Source organism: Nelusetta ayraudi, unplaced genomic scaffold, assembly GCF_046127955.1.
Source record: "Nelusetta ayraudi isolate G7.1 ecotype Tasmania unplaced genomic scaffold, CSIRO-AGI_Nayr_v1 ptg000042l, whole genome shotgun sequence".
In the NCBI taxonomy this organism is placed as follows: Eukaryota; Metazoa; Chordata; class Actinopteri; order Tetraodontiformes; family Monacanthidae; genus Nelusetta; species Nelusetta ayraudi.
In genome coordinates this window covers 11,667,153-11,680,590 of record NW_027466092.1, presented here as the reverse complement: position 1 = coordinate 11,680,590, position 13,438 = coordinate 11,667,153, and the positions used below count along the sequence as shown (strand labels likewise).

The following is a 13,438-nucleotide window of genomic DNA, read 5'->3' as shown; positions in this document are numbered from 1 at the left end:
TTCATTATGAGCGATGGTGCGGTTTCATGTGCAGATCATTATCATTTGAGTGCGCATGCAACTGCGACAGGCCAGCGTTTGTTGAGATGTGCATGGGTTTCATTAGCTCTCCACCGCCGCTGTGCAAGAGCTCTCCTGTGTGTTCTGCATAAACTGTCCTGAGGGGAACCAGTGGTGGAAGTGTGTTACTGGTACACACCGCGAGGGGGGATCAGTTCTGGGAGATACCGTCTTGCCCTGAGGGGACCCATTGGTGGGACTGCGCTGGTGGACGCTGTGTGTTTTCCCATGAAAAGCCACTTACTGCTGGCTGTCCACCTGAAGAAAGCCCCCCTGTGAATCGCCCACTGACCCAGAAGGCCGCCCCACCCACCCCCTTTGGAAACACCCACAATGGTTCTCCTCGGGCTCTCCATGCCCCTCTCCTTTTGAGTCCCACTTCCACTGTGCCAATGACAAGGACAAATTGCGTCTACCGCCCCTCACACAAAAACTTTTTGGGAGGCCCATCCTTCGGACGCCGAAGCTCGTTTTATGGTGCTTACACACGGAGAAACGCTCTGGTGGGGCCTGAGGTGAATTGACGATGGACGACTCTTGTGCTCTTAGAGGCGTTCAGATTTTCCCAGGGAAGCAGTAAACACCAGAAAAGGGGGATCGTGCAGTTGTTTAGTTCCCAAGAAAACTCTTGTTTTCGTGTTGAAGTAATGACTGAATGCATTTTTTATAAAAAAAACAACAAAAAACTGTGCTACATATCTATGATCTAACTCGTTTGTGTGCTTGTTTATTTTGCCAAGTATACCCATATATGCCTTTTAATAAGGCTTTAATTTGTTGTGGTGTTACACTAATAGTTTTAGGACACTAAGATTTGAACCTTTACAATTTCGCCCATTTCAAACCTCTTTAAGTCCAAAGGCCACACATCACACCATAAGTGGAAATTTAACTTTGCTTCGCAGGACGTCTATAAGTAAAAAACCCCCAGAAGAAAACGTAATATGCCCCAATAAAAACATAACATCACACACGTTGACCGCTGCAGCAAAGCCTCGGCGGTCGAGGTGGGAGGTACGACGACGTGCAGCCCAGGGTGTTGATGTCGCGGCGAAAAAGGCCTCTAATGAATCAACTTTTCCAAATCAACACGGCCGCCTACGCTGCACAAATCAAACAGCCGCAGAATGAAAAATAAATTTGGGGTAATTGAGCGGAGCCTGAGTTGGACAGTCGGAGGGAGAGACTGAACGAATCTCCCACCTCGTTCAGTCAGACTTTTCACGCCTCGGACGTCGTCCTTTCACCAAGATCCTCTGGCAGGACTTGACGAATCACCTGCCGATTATCTGCTGGCCTTGGCTTCATGCTGCTGCTGCTGCTGCTGCCGCACTGGACGGCCACAGACTGGAGCTTAGCCTTCTGTTTTGTTTTTTTTCATGTCCATGGCCAAGGAGACTTTTTTTTTCTAGACAATGGAAAATTCTCTGGCTCCCGGTGGACTCGTTCTCTGTGGTGAATTTCAAAAGACCTGGACCCGCCCTTCATTAATATTTATCCCACACCTTAAAACTGGAGCCCAGAAATATTAAATAATATGTTTTTGTTCCTCTCATAAAGCGGCAGTGCTCATGGGCGAGGTGCAGAGTGTGTACACTGACCTGCTGGTTCCTCTGTGCTGGTCACCACAGCTGTAGGGCTGACCACTGGGATTTCTGAAACACACACACACACACACACACACACACACACACACACACACACACACACACACACACACACACACACACACACACACACACACACGACAGAGGCAATTATTCACTGGTTCAAATGTAAATTCCTTTCCTTTCAAGTGCGGTGATTTGGCTCCACGCCTGCCAACAGTGCCTGTGTACTCAAAGAAACGTTGCGTGCCTGAATTCAATGAAAGCAATTCCAAAACAGTTCTGCCAATACATTAATGCGCCCGCAACAATACAGATGTTAAAGGACCAGTTTGCCCGGAATTCAAATTTCACCCATTTAGTTTCACAGAAGGAAAGCATTTCAGTCAGTGGACGCCTTCCGTGGCCGAGTTCTCAGTAGAGAAAGTTAGTCGGCCTGCACGTGAGCAGAACTTGCCCTGGTTGGCAAGGTCTTGAAGTCCGCAGTGGATATTTTGGTTGACAAAACGTGAAGTTAATGTCGCTGTTTCTAGTCGAATTGGACCTTTTCTACGGACGTGAACAAATCCTCAGAAGCAGCAAGAAACGACAACAGGCATTTGTTTTTTGAAGGTTTTTCTTAATGTTGGCTTAATTTTGAATTCCATCTGTCCCTCCATGTGGACTGGAAGAATGTTGCCAGAGTAAATGGGCCAAATCTCAATTTTGAGTGGACTGCTCTTTAGATAGATAGATAGATAGATAGATAGATAGATCGACAGATGGATAGATAGACAGATGGATAGATAGGTAGATAAAAGAAATTCACTGCACTAGTAGATCATTAGTTACACATTGAGAATAGCGCTGCTGTGCTTTTGCTTACAACTGTCAGCAGGAACAAGTAACAGGGCTCCCAGTGAGTTTGGACTGTGGCATGTCTCATGAAAATGTTGGGAATCACCGTGGCCGGATAGACGTCCTCAGACTGACACAGACTCTCATTGGCGGCCGGAGTGGAGACGAGCTCAAATAAACCGTGAATTCCACTGGCCCACACGGCGGTTTCTTCATCGTTGTTTTCCTTCTTCTTTTTTGTTTTATAGGCACACACTGAAAGAATGAACCGAGGTGAGAGGACCACATGGGCTTTGAGTTTAAACCCACGACGGCCTCAGCGATCAGTGCAGTCGATCTGTTCACTCCGGCGACGCCTGACTAAATCGATGAGGCGGCTGCGCCAGATTAGCTTCCTCCTCCCCGAACAGATGCCGCCCTGACACTGCCATGTCATCTTCTAGACAGACGGGCAGATGGCACGACGGGACAATTTCGCTTGGATCGCCTTCAGACAGATGCAGCCCGACACCCCCCTCCTCCCGCCGATACCCTTGTGGAATTCCTCTAGGATGTCGCTCCTAATTGCATGCAACTTTTCCCAACAGAGAAATGTTAATGGTGAGGAGGAGCGGCCGTCGGCTCTGAGCTGAGCGCCACTAACAGGGGTTCTGGAACGTTCTGGCTCAGCCTCCACCAGGAGGGAGGATCTGCTTCTCATTGAGGGAGTTTGCCGCTGGGAAGCCGACTGGGTGGCTGTTCCGAGCTGCTCTCTCTCGCTCTCGCTCCGAAATCATGGACAGCCCACCAACAAAAACAAACAAGGGCACTTTGGAGCTTTGGGAAGGCAGCGGCAGCTGCTGGGAGACACTTGGTGTCTGCTTTTCTCTTTTTTTGGGGGCCCTTGTGGCCACTTCTGGGGATGACGGACAGATGATGAAAGGATCATTCAGACGAGGGTTGCTGACACCGCGCTAATTGGCGGTTTAATGAGCTTGACCTCGTGCTTGGGTACAGGGATCCTCAATAGGAGGTATCCACCAGGAGGCCACATACCCCCCCCCCCCCTCTCCACACACACACACACACACACACATTCAGACACACACATTCACTTATTAACGCCAATGGATCTAGATCTGTTTGATTTTATATATTAATGCTTTATTCTTAAACATCTCAGCATGTCCAACTTCAGATGCTTATTTTGCATCCGGAAGAGCAGCTGGGCATGACTAATAATAAAAAAAAAACCTCCAGATCTCCAGAAAAAAAAAACCAACATTATGAGCCCTCTGTTTACAGCCAGTTGTATCTTCATGCTAAAATGAATGTGTTGTTATTTTTTACAGAGGCTAAAAATAAGGCTGGTGTAAAGTGGTTGCAGAGGTCCAAATAGTAGCCGTGCTCTTCGTGACATCAGGAAGGGCATACCATCAAAACCACAAGAAACGCAGCAGTACTGACGATGGAGGGAACGTCTGTCTGTTCGTGTTGAGGTGTAGACGCCCCTTTTCTGACATCACAAAGTGCTAGTTTTTAACTTTTAACACGCAAAAACCAAAAAGTGGCAGAAGCAGAAGAAGTAAAGGATGAAACCTTTCAGTTACCACAAGACGGGACCTTCAATTGCATGTGGCAACATATTCATTGTAAAAAAAAAACCCACCAAAAACCACCAAAAGAAAACACACTCACAAAAAACTACACTGTGGCTTTATTATGTTCTAATTATCTGTTCAGCTCCAGTGCACGTGCACAGTCCCTGGTAGTGTCACGCCTCGGTTCAGAGGTGCTCAAATGAGTAGGGGGCCGCCGTGCATGACCACAGTTGTTTTCACCTTCTCGCCAAACTGCCATCTGCTGCCGAGCGTCATGTGACAGAAACAACATGGCAGCATGTGGCACAGTGTGGCGGAGCCTGGTACGGCGCTGAGAGCCACGGCTTTCTGCAGCCGAGGTGTGTGTGTGTGCGTACCGCCTGGCAAGCAGTGTGGTGGAAAGTTGTCCCCTATTACACATGCCTGTGTGTGCCAGGGGCGGCTGGCAAATTTCATAATCCGCACGCACGTGACACAGGAAATTAAAAAAAGGCCATGAAGTCAACGTGCATTCCTGCAAAAAAAAAAAAAAAAAAAAAGCGCGGTTGCGAGTGCACGCGTGCCGTGCACCCTTCCGAGCCAGTGGAACATGTCTGGAGCTCTCACACCATTGGGTTCTACGCAGACGTGCAGGTCGACTGGTGTCATGTTTCGGTTTGGCTGCTGCTGCGTCCAGTCAGGGCGCACATGTGTTGGGGCCGTCTTCAACCAAAATTATCATCGCATTTTCAGGAGCCGTGCACACCCACATTACACATGTCCTGTGCTATGAGGAATGCGGCTAACAGGTTGGGTGTGCCGGTCAGAGAACTGGAGTTTCTTCACAACACAATGATGTGTTACACACTCAACTTCTCACTGTTTTCTAACAATTATAGAGAGTCCATTTAGAGGGCGACTTTAAAGCAAATTCACAAAAATGGGTTTTTATAAAATGACTGAGACAAATTCCTATTCGATACATATTAGGAGATTTAATGGAAACGTATTGTAATTGTATGTATTGCAATTTGTGCTCCAGTGAACTTCCAAGTACATCTTTTACATCTTTTACTGGCTTCTTTTTCAACAGAATGTAGGCACATGTTTCACCTTGTTCTGGGCTTAGGCCTTTTGTGATGTCATAATGTGCACTGATACCTCCCCCTCATCAGTGGCAACACCCACTGTGAGGCGTTTGTTCAGTTTTGCATCAGCCTCAATTTCTTTTCGTCCCCTTCCAAGCATGGAAAAAGGTACAGCAACGCAGTAAACTGTAAACAAAGGGCTAAATATTCTGTTTTGTTGTAGATCTATTGGTTTTCGGGAAAACAACTCTATTATCACGACTGATTCTTTTAATAATAATCTTGCGATTTACTATCCTCCACTGAAATCCAGAAGGAAAAACTCAAAAATTAGTTTGCAGTGGGTCCTTCAAAAATTAGGTTTGTACCAAATAGGTTATTTCAACTTTTCCTTCATGCTTTTCCACATGTTTCCTACACTGGTACCAAGCTACAGACAGTACTCGTCATACTGAGAGGTCATGACTGCTACTCACTGATGCAGGGAGCCACCGGCGAGCGGCTCTGCTGGTAGCCCTTGGCGCAGCGGTTGCAGGTGATGCCGGTGACGCCGTCCTTGCAGGGACACTGTCCTGTGGTCTGGTTGCACGTCTTGCCTGCCGCGCCCACTGGGTGGCAGTCACAGGCTGGGTTGGTGGGGACGGGGGAGGGACAGGTGTGAAAAGAGAGGAAAAGGGGAAAAAAAAGAAACACGTGAAATCTTTTGCAATGCGATGGTGGATGAATCCTCGGACCTGAGCTCAGCCTGCAGCTTGAAGAGCTGAAGAGCCGCCTGTAGAGCTGTGTTGGTACTTCCCGAAAAAGCTCGCTAAGTGCCCAGCAAAACGCCAACAGCAACAAGCAAAGCTCAGGTCACCTCGTTTTGCAAAAGCCTTTTTCTCAGCAGTTTTTTTTTTCTTCGTTAAGGCAAATTACTGAACTCCCTTCAGAAACCCGAAGCATATTTTCAGGTTAAAGAGCCGTTTTGGAACAAGAGCTGGCATGTTGGTTTGAAAACCTTCCTGGAGATATTTACAGGACGTTCAGCAAAGAGGAAGGGGAACAGCGGAGAGAAAGTTGAAGGCGGTCTGAGCGGAGCCTCTGGTGTGTCTGCAGCATAAACAAGAGCGAATCGAAGCAAAGTGGCCAAAAAAAACCCAAAACAAAACAAAAAACACAGCCATTTGTTCTTTGGATAATAAACACATCGTTGACATTTCACAGCAGTCCAGCCTCACAAACACACGAGTGATCAAACAGCACATTCGACCTTTAGATCTTTCCTCCACGGAGCTGCGAGCGATTGGCTTCAGTTTGATATTGTGTCTCTGAAAAAAGACCCAAAGTGTAAGAGGAGCCCTCTGTCTGCGTTGCTTCTCGTTTTCAACTAAGTTTTTGATGAACAGGCCAAAGAAAAAAAAAATCCTGACAACAAGATGGAGTTGGCTGTAGCAGTAACTCAATAGCAGCGATCGTCCAAGACTATCAAGGAACGACAGGATGGGAGGAATTACCCGTTAACGGAAAAAACCCTGCAACCGATGAGCCTGGTGCCAGAAAGCGCAGCTGCTAAACACGCCGCCGTTTTTCTTTTCCCACCGCTGCACGGAGCTGTGAACGTGTTTATTTGCGCCGGACATTTTTTCCCCTTGCTCCTACAACAGAGGGAAGCCCTAAAAAAAAAAACTGGGGGAAAAAAAGGATCCGGGCACCTGTTTAACGGAAAAAGGAAAAGGGTTTAAAGTCCTGAGCCGCAGCCGAGGGTGATTGTGTGTCGGAAGGGATTAAGAGCAGCTCGGATGGTCACGGAACACACGCTGGCCCTGGTGGGAGTGTGGAAGCCCACCGGTGTCAAGGCGGCTGCGCTCCGTTTGAAGCCGCCCGCCGATGGACGTAAATCTGAGGCTTCGGCGCCCGTGCAAAATCACCACCACCCGAGGCATGCGGGCCCAAAACAGGAGGAAACTTCCAAGACGTCGAGACGAGTCCGGAACGACGTCCTCCACATGTCGGCCGGGAAAAGGCATCGAGCACCGTCTGCTCAGACAGCCGTGTTAAAACCGAAATCTCACTTTAACACCCGCAGTCATTTGTCAAGGACACGACGCTCCTGCAGCAGATGTCGCCTTCACGGTTTCCTTCGCACTTCTGATTTGCAAACTGCTCGTTTCCCCGAGTGATCGTCTGAAATTGAAATGATCGACACAGTCGTACACACACAGGGAATCTGATGTTTGCAAAGAAATTAAGATCACTGTCGTCAGCATTCACATTATGTGAAGTCTCAGTGAGTTGCAACTGAATCAGGCAAGAAAGCTTCAAGGCTGAATGGTGGAAAGAAGGTCTTGCATTAAAGAGGGCCTATAATGGCCATTTCAAGATTTGATAATCTGCTGTGACTTGTCAAATTTCCCCTTTGGGGGATCAATAAAGTTTATTCAATTCAATTCAATTCAATTCAATTCAATTCAATTCAATTCAATTCAGCAAATCAATTCATCTCATTGAATTAATTTTGGTGGTCTTCTTCCAACAACAAACAAGGTTTGTTTGTTATGAGCTTGTTTTTTCTCACCCAACCTGAAGAGGCTGTTTTGACTCTTTTCCCCCTCCCCGACCTGACTGGCCAGCCCCTCACTGCTTGCACTAATATATATATATATATAATATGTTATATTAGAATATGGCTACTAGCTCTCAGGTGATGAAGCGTTGCCCACAAAAAAAATGTTTGCAGAGGTGTCACTGTGATAATCAGGTTGGCTTCCTACAAAGGAAGCCCCCAACAATCCAAACAGTTGGTTTCAACGCAGCAACACAGAGAAAAACCAACATTTTTCGCACTTGGTGTGTTAGTTGGCATGCCAATTACGCAAAATGACGTTAAATAGCTGGATAATAGAAGAGCAACGTTTTCAGATGACGTCATTTGTTGGCTTGGAGCAACGAAGCTAGCGAGCGTTTGTCCAACACACCGTCCAGGCAGACGGTCGATATTTAACGGAAGCGATCACGTCGAGCAACATTGTTCATAACAAACCATCCGTCTGCCACAAGTCTAGACACAAGTCTTTGGTGCGTGCTCAGACACGCGGCCGTCGCTTCCCAACACTGATGCCTGAACCGCTGCGAGGCGATCGGAGCTCCGTCCGCTCCACAGGGCTCAGCGCTGGAGGCAGCCTGGACTCTGCAGCCTGTTGCCCTCAGTAAACAAGCAGCCAGCCACCAGAGGATGTGACTGGGGAAGGTGGAGGGGTTGGTTGGTGTCGATCTTTGCCCCACATGCACACCCCCTCCCCGACCCCCGAGCCCCTCGCCTTGAAGTTTTATGCGTCGGGGGGTTCAGGCCAGTTAAGAAGCAGTAAAAACGTCCTCGCTGGTTGACGACTTCTCAGGACTTTTTTTTCGCCTGCAGACGTGACGAGCACCGAGTTGGGGACCTGGAGTTCTCTGACAGGAGTTTAACTGGTGTGTGTGTGTGTGTGTGTGTGTGTGTGTGTGTGTATGTGTGTGTGTGTGTGCTTAAGACCTTGCAGACCTGCACTTTGTCAGCAGTTATTAGTATATGTGGGAATGGAGGAGGTGGTCTTAGTTTGAAAAAAAAAAGAAGAAAAAAAAAGAAAAGAGATCAGGCATCATTTTCATTGAAAAAGCATAAAGATTACAAACCTCACTAAGTTAATATCAAATATAGATTAATTATATTATAACACGTCATTTGTCTGTCTTTTATTAAATTGTGAAGAAATGTTTAAACAGACACTGAATTATGATTTGTAGAAATTGTAGTTCTCTTTAACATTTCTTCTTAAATCTTAATAGAAAAATGGTATCTAAAAAAAAATTCTAAATAGATGGTGTGTAGCTGTGGACTGCCTACATTAACTAAAATCTGCTCTTTTACAGGTTGGCAAAGTCAAACAGTCTTTCCAGCACTTACTGATAATCATCACTTCCCAGAATTTGTTAGTTTTTCCTCTGCACGAAGATATTTTGCATCAAATGAAGCAGGTGGAGTCGATCTTGACCAATTCCTCGAGTGGTTTTTTGGGAGTGATTATTCTCTCAAAACAAATATTATGCTCAGAAGTTCTGGCAATGATTTCCATCTCATCGACAACAGCATCGTTCTCAAGTGCTTTCCTGAGCAGCACTGGAAAAGGATTTACAGCTGCTTTTATTTTGAAAGCCTGCTCATTAGCTGCAGAAAGGGCTGCGTGCTGATGCTGCAGCCGCGTTGCCCTTATTTTTCTGGCAGTTTACCACCACCCTGACCCCAATTGACGGAGATATAACAGAAGGAAGGCCTGAAAAAAAAGAAAAATCGACAACAGTGCAGAGAAACAAATGGTTTTTAAAGGCTTACGCATGATCCTGGGCAGGAAAATCAAGAGTTGCAGAGGGAGGGCACGGCTACGGCTATAAACGGCTGCTGAGGGGAAGCGGCGGCTCCAAGAAGGCTGCTGGATTCTTCTGATCAGCCACAGCGACCGCAGCTCGGCCGAGTTCAATCTCACGCCGCCTTTTGCTTTCCGTTACAATTTTGTCTTGACGGCCTGCTGTGAAATTCTATGATGACTTGGGGTCGATCGTCTCAGCACGTGACGGCTTTACCACCGATGACTTTGAACCAACCAAAAGAAATGCAGCAGCAAATGACGTGACCATCATAGATAGATAGATAGATATTTTACGGTCATCTCAAGTACGAGTTTTTTTAATCTTTTTATTTATATGTATTAACTGTTGCCGTGGATTAATACCACTTACAGATGTAATATTGTTAAATGCTAGTAGCGTAAATGCTAATTGCTAGTGGAAGTGATTTACTACGTACCTCCACCACATGTCAAGCCTGCCTCTTTTGCCAAACCAGGACCAAGTCCCAATTCTCCTTCTCCTCTTTTTTTCCTGCGCACTTGAAGGCAACTATGAAAATGTTTTGAAGCCGAGTTTCATATTGATTACGTCGCACATTGACGTACGTCGTTGCCTGCAAATTAGTAAACAATCATTGCACCCTTTGCCAATTTCATACTTGATGATCCCACCAAAGTTGTTGAGGATCCAATGTTGCACAGCGCGGCACACAATGATCACATAGGACGGCAAGAAGCGTGCCGTGTGTGTGTGTGCCCTGAAGCTGATCTCCTCCTGGTGCTGCTCTGGTGCAGCTCGGGTGACTTCACATTGAAGGTATGTGACCAAGTGACTGCCCGGAGGCTTTTGCCACGATATGATGAATGCCTCCGGATCGTCCGCGCTCGACTCAAGTCGTGCCATTTTTTTTTCCTACCCTCCTGGTGTTTGGTTACAGCTTGAGTTGGCGGTGGAGGGAAAACCCGGGAGGAAAACCAGCGGGAGATCCTCGCCGTGAAATCTCAACTGTGAGATCTCGGCGGCGACGAGCGCTGGCGAGCCCCCCTTGCCGCAGCGTTCCTCGAGCGATTCTTTACCTTCAGCAGGATCAAAAAAAAAAAAAAAAAAAATCTAAAACACTCCCCGTCTGCTATTGATTTAAATATTTTCCTAAGCTACAAGCGCAGGAAACTGTTGTTGTTTTAGCAGCGAGGCCAGCAAGACGACAGAAATCCTTCCAGCGTAATATCGGGTTGAAAAATGATCGGCGCAAACGTGAGACGGGATAAAATACATGTTTCCATGAGGCCGTTTTGGTCAAGCGATAATATTATGTGGTGCGTGTGGTGCAGGGAGGCATTTTGGTGGGTGGCCAGAAAAGCTTCAGGCTCCAGGCGTCAATTTGTTCCCCCCGTGCTACGGTGTTTTCTCAGCCACAGTTACTATGGCCGCGCGCATGTTTCCAATCATAACTTGTTACCGGCATTTTAAACCTCTTTTTTTTTTTCAGAAATCGACGTTGCACAAATATTATTGGGGTTAGAACGTCTCAATCAGCTTTTGTTTGAACATTCTGTAAACAGTCGCGCACGGCCTGTGGCCAAGCGACGAGTCAAGCTGCGCTTAAAGTAATAATGTGTGACAATTTTATATAAGCAAATATTCACGGCGCTACTCCATTACTGATTGATATAGCGCCGGAGTCGTCCTTCGTTCGCATTAGATGTTATAAACACTGGCTGGTTGGTAATTCCTTCCCCGGGAAAACACTTGTGTATTAAGTTTCTGTCGGCCAAAGAGGAACCGGGTGTTTTATCACCCGCTAATGTACAAAGACAAAAGGCTGTTAATAGGACACCTTATAAACAGAGATGTTGCTTCATTTCAAAGTGTCTTGTTGGTATAACGCACTGTGTCTTTATCATGCATACGTAGGGCCAATCCCGTTTTTCGTAACCCCATTTTCTTCCAACTGGCACTGAAAAAGTGGAACTCCCCTCCAAAAACAGGCCATGTGATTACTAGCTGATTCACTGGCAGACAAGCTGCGCCTTTCCCAGAGTTTTAAGATGCCGTCCTGAGTTATTTTCGTCCAGTTTCGTGTGGAGACAAAACAACATGAGAATCTGTAAAAACATGGTACTTTCATGCACAAATCAGTTCCAATCACGTCGCCTAGGGTTATTGTTTGCTATCTAGCCACGGTTAGCTAGAGAGCTAACATGACGTGCATATGAACAGACATTTTGTTCTTACCAAGTGCTCACCTGATCTGACTTAGAGGGCTTAAATTGCACAGTTTCAACTTTTCCCACTGCTTTGGACATAACCAAGAGCAGTTTATTCCTTTTTCCATATGTTTTACCCTCTATTGTGTCCTTAATGTCTGCACACTTTTGCTCTATGACACTTAGAGGGTGAAACTGTACAATAGCAATTTCAATCCTATCCAATATGATTCAGACCTATTTAGACCCAACACCTCAACCTGCTCCTTTATTTGTATCATTGAAACATCCAAAATGGAAATGACTGCGTGAATGGGGCGAACAGTAAAGTGGGATTGCGCCTCTCAGTCTCTTACCTTTGCAGGCTCTGCGGTGAGTGATGGGCCTGGCCATGTCTCGGTAGAAGCCCTCCTTGCAGTAGTGGCAGTGGCGGCCGGCGGTGTTGTGGCGGCAGTTCATGCAGACCCCTCCGCTCTTCCTCCCCGACAGCTTGTACAGCTCCATGTTGAAGCGGCAGCGGCGGGCATGCAGGTTGCAGTTACACGCTGCGGGGGAGCAAATGAAACTTGGTCAACTTTTGTAAAAAAAAAAAAAAAATCATGACAGACTTTGACTGAGGAGGACATTATCTCTGGTACTTTTCTCTCCCTACTTCTAACTCAGGCTTGTATCGCGACTGTCGGAGAGATTTTCCCGCGAGGCTGAGCCGTTCCCAAGCCCATCAATCAGAAGTGATATTTGCAGGCCCCATTTTCTCCCGTTCATAATTAATGAATTCTGCTTCTCTTGGACCATCGGATATTAATCACAGGAGAGAGGTAGAGAGAGAGATGTTCATTTCACAAATCGCAGATGAGTAAAGACTTCTTGCGTCTATTAAAAGCGTGGGCGACTCGGATGAAGGAATGTGCTCGAGCGAGTTGTCTCCTAAATGAGGCAAGCCAAAATGTATGGGACACGCTGAGTGAGGTCCCGTCTCCTCGTGCCGTCCCTCGGTTCAGCCCGAGTTCCTCTTGTCTTTCTTTCCCCTGATACCTCCTCACACCGATGTTATTTGAACATATTTATTTTCTTAAATGCATACATGAAAGACCAGTAAGTAAATCTATTTGTCATCCTCTCAAAGTTAACTGAGACCGTTGGACTGTCGAACAACAAAGTTTAACTGTTGACGAATGCTGCATGTCACCAATTGAGTGACTCGGGTTCAAAAAAGGCACCCGAGCAATTTTTTTTTTAAAAGGCATCACGCCTTGTGATCGCAAGGTCAGTCCTGCAGTTACATCAAAGCCAATGATCTGTGAAACATTGGATGGACTCCTTAGGGTGGATGAAAGCGATGTTACTGTCACGAGGAGCAGAATTCATGAACTACAGGAAGCAATAAGCTCGACGTGAGCGCTGAGTGATATGAGGACAGGCTCAACTGAAGCGATTGTCACACAGTCAAATGGCTACAAGTGACAAATGCCTTTCCATTTGAGTGATGGATGGTGCAGTCCCCTATCTGACTTTCCTGCCTGGGAGTCTTGATAGGGAGAACACAAAGGTTCCTTGGGCCCAAAGTTCCCAATCTACGATCACTGTTCAAGTCTATGTTGACACACATTTATCCCTGCTCCAAACCCGCCCAGAACACAGGACCCTAGAACTTGGGAACACAGGACCTTTTGTCATGGTATCATTATCCAGCATGTTAATCTGGGGACCGCAGGGCCCTG

The 13,438-nt window shown here is 46.6% G+C and overlaps 1 protein-coding gene across 2 annotated transcripts in view; it reads right to left on the bottom strand.

Moving 5' to 3' along the window:
* The window catches only part of ntn2 (netrin 2), a 50,757-nt gene that overhangs the window by 7,618 nt on the left and 29,701 nt on the right, over window positions 1-13,438 (bottom strand). For both annotated transcript variants that reach the window (XM_076034426.1, XM_076034425.1), the window contains exons 3-5: window positions 12,074-12,262; window positions 5,628-5,777; window positions 1,662-1,715 (exon numbers count right to left, since the gene is read on the bottom strand). In XM_076034426.1, coding sequence (XP_075890541.1) covers window positions 1,662-1,715; window positions 5,628-5,777; window positions 12,074-12,262 — 393 coding nt within the window. The remainder of the gene's footprint in view (window positions 1-1,661; window positions 1,716-5,627; window positions 5,778-12,073; window positions 12,263-13,438) is intronic.